The 8,470-nt window shown below is 35.9% G+C and overlaps 2 protein-coding genes across 3 annotated transcripts in view; one reads left to right on the top strand and one right to left on the bottom strand.

Annotated features, from left to right (window-relative positions):
* The window catches only part of cfap20 (cilia and flagella associated protein 20), a 5,579-nt gene extending 2,736 nt beyond the window's left edge, over positions 1 to 2,843 (top strand). The window contains exons 3-6 of one of the 2 annotated variants that reach the window (XM_014009268.1): positions 1,834 to 1,945; positions 2,047 to 2,235; positions 2,482 to 2,595; positions 2,690 to 2,843. In XM_014009268.1, the coding sequence (XP_013864722.1) occupies positions 1,834 to 1,945; positions 2,047 to 2,235; positions 2,482 to 2,595; positions 2,690 to 2,698 (424 nt within the window). In that variant the 3' untranslated portion in view covers positions 2,699 to 2,843. Of the gene's footprint in view, positions 1 to 1,833; positions 1,946 to 2,046; positions 2,236 to 2,481; positions 2,596 to 2,686 lie in introns of both variants that reach the window. The other variant, XM_014009267.1, reaches the window with a different exon arrangement.
* Positions 2,844 to 3,439: 596 nt separating this feature from the next.
* The window catches only part of dgat1a (diacylglycerol O-acyltransferase 1a), a gene marked incomplete at its 5' end in the record, with an annotated part of 12,454 nt that continues 7,423 nt past the window's right edge, over positions 3,440 to 8,470 (bottom strand). Inside the window, 10 exon segments of the mRNA XM_014009264.1 lie at positions 3,440 to 5,238; positions 5,345 to 5,407; positions 5,665 to 5,752; positions 5,829 to 5,894; positions 6,164 to 6,276; positions 6,348 to 6,392; positions 6,493 to 6,534; positions 6,631 to 6,669; positions 7,549 to 7,652; positions 7,885 to 7,959. Coding sequence (XP_013864718.1) covers positions 5,092 to 5,238; positions 5,345 to 5,407; positions 5,665 to 5,752; positions 5,829 to 5,894; positions 6,164 to 6,276; positions 6,348 to 6,392; positions 6,493 to 6,534; positions 6,631 to 6,669; positions 7,549 to 7,652; positions 7,885 to 7,959 — 782 coding nt within the window.

Genomic DNA, 8,470 nt, shown 5'->3' with positions numbered 1-8,470 from the left:
GTGGTCTGTGTGAACTAAATAATATTTTTTTATAAATGGGTGGGTCTTAGCTGATAAAATTACAAAATGTTATATAAAAAAAACAATTTTTTAACTACAAGTTCATCCAAAGAAATAAATGCTCATTTAAGATGATAATCTCTTCCACCTCATCATTTTCTGTTCATACAGTTCATACATTTACAGTTTTCTGTCCGACTCCCTTAGTTTTTCACGAGGAACTGATGATACAATTTTGCCCAACCCTAGTAGAAAATTGTTTAAACAACTGAAAACTGCTGTACTGTTACAGGAGAAGTAAACCTGGTCTTCTTTTAGGTAGTTGAGTATCTGGAGCATCAGCATCTGTATGTTTGATTATAGCCTCAAAATGACTAAATAACTAAACAAACAAACAAACTTTCTACTGAAACTCATCAGTCTATTTTTGTTCTGAGAAATGAAGGCTGCTCCATGACAGAAACAAAGAACATCACAAACTGTCTCTGACCAGACCAGGAGGAGAAATGAGCAATAAACACATTGAAGTTTCTAGTTTGTGAAACAAACACCTCACAGGTTCTCAACTTAGCTTCGTTAAATGGTACCAAACACCAACCTGAATGTCAACAGTGAAGAGCCCTGATATTACAATCTGACTATAGCTGAATTTATGTATCATTAGTTTAATATTTCTACCTGCTAATATATGATTTTAATCTAACAGACTGTCAAATGAAACAAAACTAAAAACTCCACCACTGTTCTAAAGCTCAGTCAGTTGTCCACATTTACATATAATAAACATTATATCACAACATAACCTACGAAATACAATTTCTGATCAAATTATTTCATTCGACCCAATTTATTATATTTCAAAATTAGAAATATAAAAGTCCGCTGTAAAACTTGAACATAATCACAGGCCGACATACATTTAATTTAAAAACAAAACAAAATATATGTACAAAAACTACAAATCACAAGTAAAATGAAAGGCAGCAGAAAGAAGAAGAAAATCTTATAATACCTGCCCATATTCTCCAGAAAATAATTTCAGAAAAACAGAGAACCATCTAAAACATGAATTTCTGTGGATCAACCAGTTGACAGAGCTGAACAATGTTAGTTTTCACAAAGCTTAATTAAACTATGAACGCCTTGTTTTACATACAGAACAATAATACAGTTTTAAACTCAGCAGGTGAGGCTGTGCTTGTCGAAAAGCTGCAGGTAACAACAACCAGTCTTAAACAGGTCCAGGAGTTCATATCATTATTTTTAATTCAACTTGAACGTGGAGGTTTAGCTAACGCTAGCTAACAGTTGACAGCCGAGACATGTCCGCTCGCTTTATTTCACTCTGGTCCTGCAGCAACAGTGAGCCGGGGCCAGGTGGGCAGAGTTTAAACAGCTTATTTAACAGGAGAACTCACTTCTAACCAGATCACACACCAGCTGACCGGTGAGGAACAGAGCCAGCCGCTGACTGACTGCTTTTTTTCCCTCTCCTCCCTGTGCACAGTGCTGCACAACAAGCTCACAGACAGTCACGCTTGCAGTAATAAGTCTACAAGCAACTTTTCCCACTCATTCATAAAAAGCTCAAATTGGGGACTTTTCCGGGGACAGTTTTAGCCAGGGACAAGTCATCCAAAATGGGGACTGTCCCCGGAAATCGAGAACGTCTGGTCACCCTACATTAAATATGTCATCAATCAGTCAATTGTACAACCATATATCACTGTGTGTGTTACAGAAATATAATGTGTATGGTAATTTCTGGTAGCASTGTGTTTAGAGTGAGTATCTTGTGTTTCTCTGTTTCTATCAACTCCCTTTTCTCTGCAGCACGACCTATATAACATGTCCAGCAGACCCAAAGAAGACCCTCGGCATCAAATTACCATTTTTGGTTATGATTATCAAAAATCAAAAGAAGTACTTTACCTTTGAAGTCCAGGTACAGATTCACAGGCCTTCTATGTCCTGCTGACTTAAAAAGACTTGTTTACCATCACAACGATTTTTCTGTGCATCTATAAATGTATTTGTGTCTCCCAGGTGTTGGATGACAAAAATGTTCGGAGACGCTTTAGAGCGAGCAACTACCAGAGCACCACTCGTGTGAAGCCGTTCATCTGCACGATGCCGATGAGGCTGGATGATGGATGGAACCAGATCCAGTTTAACTTGTCTGACTTCACCAGGAGGGCCTACGGCACTAACTACATGGAGACGCTGCGAGTGCAGGTCTTAATGCTCACTTCTGATATTTTTTGCTCATATCTGTTTTTTTTATGAGCTATCATTCACATGATAATTTAAATGTGACCTCTGTCAGACTACAATGTTAATAATCCATGTATGAGTCACATATTGGTAATAAAATCAGATTTGAGTCACTTTTGCCTACAGTGGGAACATAGCTGAAGACAGATTATGTAATCACAAAATCTCTGTAGCTATACTCTAACATCGGACCTGTTTTGCTTTCAGATTCATGCAAACTGTCGAATAAGGAGGGTCTATTTCTCGGACAGACTATACTCTGAAGATGAATTACCGGCTGAGTTTAAACTGTACTTGCCTGTCCAAAATCAAAAGGCAAAGGTGAATATGCACCCACAACTTATTGAGTATTTTTAGTAATTWAAGTGCTGCAAGACAATTACCCAACACTTGTTTTCTTTTTCTTTTGCAGCAGCAGCAGTAAAGCTTTGAGCTKTGCCGTTCTCCACGTGTGATGTGATGTTTAGTTATGATTTATGTTGTATAGATAGTAACTGGTTTTATTTGTAAAATTAAGGATCAAATGATGTGTTTCTTTCTGCACAATAAAGTTTTTTATTGATTGTAAAGTTTTTCATTATATTTGTTTTTATATATCACAAAAAGGTCACGCAAGAGTGCAAACTGGCCAGTAAATTCATTCTTAATGAAGTCAGTAATTTGTGTCGAAGGATCTCAGTAAGGACCTATTTTTGGTGTCAAAAAACCCCTGCGTTGATTTGGAAATTACATTTTTTTATTGTTACTTTTTTGAATTTAAGATTTTGTTTGTAAAAAAAAACAATTGCATTTTTTTCTCCTTTCACATCTCATCTTGAGTTGTGGAGAGCTTCTTCAAGACTTTCCTAATATTTTCTCATCAGCGACACCAACTGTTCAAGAGGAGAATTGCATCCTGTCAATTTATAAATCACATTTAAAGTCATGTAACCATAGTACGATACTTTATCTGCAAAAAGCAAATTTTAGATTGGCATTTMTGAAGTTATCAGAAGGTTAAAATAATATTTTAACAAACTAGTCTTCAGGTAATGTGGCACTTAAGGAAATAACTATCCAACATTAAAGCTGAGATAYCACTAAAACCTCAATCATTACTGTRACTGATGATGTGATCTGTCGCTGACCACTGATCATATTTGCAGATCTAAGTGAGGCCAGTTCATTTACACGATTGGTTCATTTTTTTATTTGAATACACTTAAACACTTGATCAAAATTCATTGCTAAACCAGAAACAAAAAGGAGGAACTCTGCTTTACAAAGTACTTTTTGCAAAAATACTTTGGTTACATTCAGAAATAAATCAGCAGAAACACAAGTTTACTTACTGTACAGAATATATTCTCACATTTCTTCTGTGTTTGACTTTAAAAAGGTTTATTTTTTAACTGCAGGCACTTAATTTGAAGGAATGATCGTATTCAGTTCTTTTCTTCTGGAAATTGTTTTGATGGTTTGAATGTTTTCCCTGAAATTCGATGCAACTCTGAACATTTTTTCAAACGAGGCTCAGGATGAAATTAAAAACATATTTCATTGAAGAACTGAATAAAATCTAAAATACTGATCTGCATGGTAATAACTGCGTGCAACGGTGTCAGTTTTTGGCAAAAAATAGACTTTAAGACAACTCCAAGTACTGTGAATAACATCAAATTAAAACTACAACTAATTGGCTTCTGGACTTCCGAAGGACAAACTTTGAGTCATCAAACTACAAACTGTAAAACTTGTTTCCTTTCTTTTCATTGTCAACAACTTTCACAGAAATCTATTGCTTTAATCCACAACATGCATCAGTTTTTTAAAGTGCAAAAAAGATTCATTGGTTGAAAAAGTAGCTTCAAATCACAGAGGACAAGACAAAATAAAACAAAAATAAATGAAGCAATAAATCAGCCGAGTTCAACCTAAAGATGAATCAGATGTAAAATTACATCATGAAGTTACAATAATTTACGTTTCTATGAAAGAAAGACGATCCATCGTTGTACAAATTATTTCACAAAGTGTCTTGGTTCCTCTCAGAGTCTGTGCTACCTTCAATCATTTGAACACAATTTTAATTAAATATATATTAAATATATATATAATACTGTATTGCACCAAAGAGGAATCAGGAATTTACAGAATGAATTTAAAAAAAAAAGGTCATTAAGGTATTTTTACTAACCCAAGAACTTACAACATCTTAAACTGACAAAAGCAGTTTTATTCTTTTTGGCTGCTTGAGGTTCACGACTTCATCACTGATATAAAACCCCCTCAGCTTCATTCTGGCTCCTTGTAGCCCGGCTCCGGTTCTAGCTTGTGCTTGCTTGGCAGTGGTTCACGTTCACTTCACCTGATGGGCTTTCTTTTTTTTATTTTTTATTCCCCCCAGCACATCCACCTTTGAAGCAGTTCTTGTTTGCAAGCAGCTGCTCCCACTTCTCAGTCCGTTAAAGTGCTTTTTAAGCTTCAGGAATTGTTGAGCTCAAGAACATTTTTTTTCATTAATTTGCTTTTGTTGAGCGAAGGACGGCTCACTTCCTTTAAGAGACACCGAATCGTTGCTTCAGTTTGGGTACAGAATTAAACACTTAAAGGGAAGATGCATTGTTAAAGTTTACTACGATTGTAGGCTGWCAAAGTTACAGCATGTTTAACATCTGAGAGTGGACTTGAGCTTAACAACAAGCACTTCTGTCTTGTTCAGATCCATTAAACGTCCAACATGATGTGGTCCAGTCCTCTGAAGTGCAAAACGCGTATCGTCGCCTCAATTTGCTTCACATTTTCTCATTGGCTCATCTCACAGGTATGTGTTCAGCATTATGTAGTGTTCCCGTGGTGAATGACGTAATAGTCATGAACGTACATCAGCACAGCGACAGGCTGTCCGATGATGAGCGACATCCACACGGCTGCGTTGCCATTATTTCCGTTCAGGTAGCGACCCACAAACCACGCCAGAGGAACCTGAATGGGTTGAAGGTCAGAGGTCAGGATGGGAGCACAGGTCTGTTGTAAAAGGTGGCTGCAGGTGAGAAYGTAGGAGCAACATTAGCAGAGCAGAAAAGATCACCTGAGCCATCATTCCCATAAAAGCCCAGAGTCTGAACATCTTCAGGGGAACACTAACCAGGTACTGAGAAGGAAAAATGAAAGGTTTAGAGGAGATTAAATACAACTTTTATTCATATCATCATTAAGAGTGTTATATCTAAATATCATAAAGAACAATTGCTTAAAATGACCATTTTCTAATCATGGAAGTTGGTCCTTTTTCAATTTTTAGTTGATTTTGTCAAACAGATGGGTTTTAAATAGAATAGTGACTAAAACACTTCTCACACACATTTATCACCAATTATTATTATTATTAATATACAGTATATTTTTTACCTCGTGGAAAAAGGCAGAAACCAGGAAGACAGCAGTCTGAGCCAAAAACTTGTTTGTCCCTCTCCTCAACATCGGCTTATAGAAATGTCTGCAAAACACAAAGCCTTCATCACGATGGCCACGATTCTGGAAGATGGTTTGAAAACGGACGAATCTCTGCTTACCTCAGGCACCACTTGTGCACTGGGATATTCCAGTTAGCCCAGAAATATGTGACCGTCTCAGAGTTCCTGACAGAAAAAGCAAAGATTTGTGGAACCACTAGGTTTTCAAGAGAAAATGCTTAATATTTCCATTTATCATCTATAGTAGCGACACATGATCTGTTCATCCAGAAGAACGTGCTTCTTTTGAATTACCAACTCAGTATTTTCAAATTTGAATTTTTGAATTTGAATGGATGTTTCTTTAGAGCGCCYTTTAATCTCTACGGTGGTTTCTGCTCACACAACTGCACATGTGATTAAACATCAATAAGTGCCGTCTGATCCATACTCACCACCAGTCCCTGTAGAACTCCCTGTCTCCAAACTGCAGCAGCTCCGCCACAAAGTTCATGGTGGAGTGGAAAAACCAGTAGAAGAAAATTAACCATATCAGATGATTAGGGACCTAGGAAAGGAGAGAAATGAAGGTGTTAAGAATGTGTTCAGTTCATAAAAAGGTCAACTTGTGATGCTCACAGCTAGCTTCAGCAGCCGCTCGACCATCCGAGAGAAGTCCATTTCCTGTGAGAAACAGAGTGACGCACAGGGACAATACTGACTTATGGTTTTGTCAATTCATTTTGAAACATAAACATTAAAAAAATACATAGAGTTTACTTACCTGGAATGGTTTCATTGAGTTTTGAATAGTGGGAACCATCCACTGAAAGATACATTTGTGTTATAATAAATATACACCATTAGAGCATCTCACAATCATAATAAAAAAAAGCTGTGTTTGTCTACAGTTCCTACATACCTGCTGTATCAATCCCACCAACAATTGCATGAGAAAAAGCTGCAAGAGACATAAATTTATGGTTACAACAAACATGTATGTTCCACTGTTATTAATTATACTAATAATTCATCTAGGTCTGCAACTAATGATTATTTGAATGATCGATTAATCTGTCGATTATTTTTTCGATTAATCGGCCAAATCATTAAAACACTTAATTACATGAATGAGTAGATATAAATTAATTTCATTCCTGTATAAATTAGGGAAGCAAGTTATGGATTAATGAATTAATCTGAAGTTGATTTATCTTATAGATTGACTAACAATTAATTGGTAAGCAGCAATTTTCTTAAAAACCAGTTTTCTCTTGAATCAAGAGAGTCTTTTCATAAAATGAAGGATTTTTTTATAATCTCCTGAATTAAAAACAGAACCGCATCATAAATATTTTAATAATAATTTTATCAAAATATGATGAATTATCTATAGGTCCCATGATGGAAATGTCAAAATGATGATCCTAAAGAATGTTCTGAAGCACTTTTCTGAGCAGTACAAACAACTAACAATAATTTTGGGCAGAAAAGCCGTGTATGTATAATTTCACTGAGTGACCAAACCACGACGTTGTTATGGTAATATTTATTTAACAAAGGCAGAAATACGTGGTCCAAGAATGAAGGTACTCCATGAGATGATCAGCTGAGTTTTATTGCAACAGCAGGAAACACAGAGAACAACCTGGCCTGTCTCTGTGCTTCTGCTGTTGCAATAAAACTCAGCTGATCGGTCTCACGGAGTACCTTCATTCTTGGACCACGTATTTCTGTCTTTGATAACAGTTTGGCGTTGTCGGCAGGAACATCCCTGATTGGATGTGATTGGTGACATTTATTGACGTTAAAAACGTCATTTTTAATTAATCACTCTTACCATTTCAAAAAGTCTTCTCATCAGGAAGCGTTTGCGTATCCGAGGAGACCGTGGGAAGTTGAGCTGGTAGCAAAGAGTTGGTGCGAAAACAAAGTAGTACATGTCTGAAAACACAACAAAAACAAGTCAAATCAATTTGTTATTGAGCAATAAATGCACATACAAATCCTACAGTGATAGAAAAAAGATCTGTGAGATTTATTACAGGAGGTATTATCCACCAACATCCATCCACTGACAGTCACTGTACAGGATTGCTAACTSGGCCCTTAAATCTAAAGATTAAATCTGGTTCTCTGACTTCTGACTTAAAAAACTGTGTTTGTGAAGAATTACCTCTGTGTGTGAGGTTGCCTGGGTAGAAGACATGAGAATGAACTGCTGACCCGTTTGACTGTGGCACATCAGGACCTGAAAAACAGCAGATAAMAAAAACGTTATGGAAGACCAAAACTGACATTATTAAAAATAAAAGTAGAAATATATAAATGGCCCAATAAACAAATAAATACACCTAAAATACACCAATAAATTTTTAAAGATGTGAACATTCCCTCATGTTTTATAATTTAATTGACAGTCATTTATTTTTCCAGCTTAGTTCCAACAAATGATAAATTTTGAAAATATGTTTTGTTGTTGATAGGTGTTTTTCCTCCTTTCATTTGTTTTAAACTAAACTTTAAGCTAAACTGAGGCAGCACAAACATGCACAATCGATCTATATATGTGGATCCTGCTACTTCCTGTCTGTTGACCAATAGGACAGCAGCTGACCCAAGAAGGACTGCCCACCTTTATTTACATAATGATGCAGAAATGCATAAGGTAAAAACAAATAAAAAAATTTAATTAAAACATTCAAGAAACATAAATGCATCTACAAGTAAAAAGAAAAAAATATATATGATTAAAATAATAA

This window comes from Austrofundulus limnaeus, unplaced genomic scaffold, assembly GCF_001266775.1.
Source record: "Austrofundulus limnaeus strain Quisiro unplaced genomic scaffold, Austrofundulus_limnaeus-1.0 Scaffold56, whole genome shotgun sequence".
Taxonomy (NCBI): Eukaryota; Metazoa; Chordata; class Actinopteri; order Cyprinodontiformes; family Rivulidae; genus Austrofundulus; species Austrofundulus limnaeus.
Note: the sequence above shows the minus strand (reverse complement) of the source record. Positions and strands in the feature narration are given on the sequence as shown.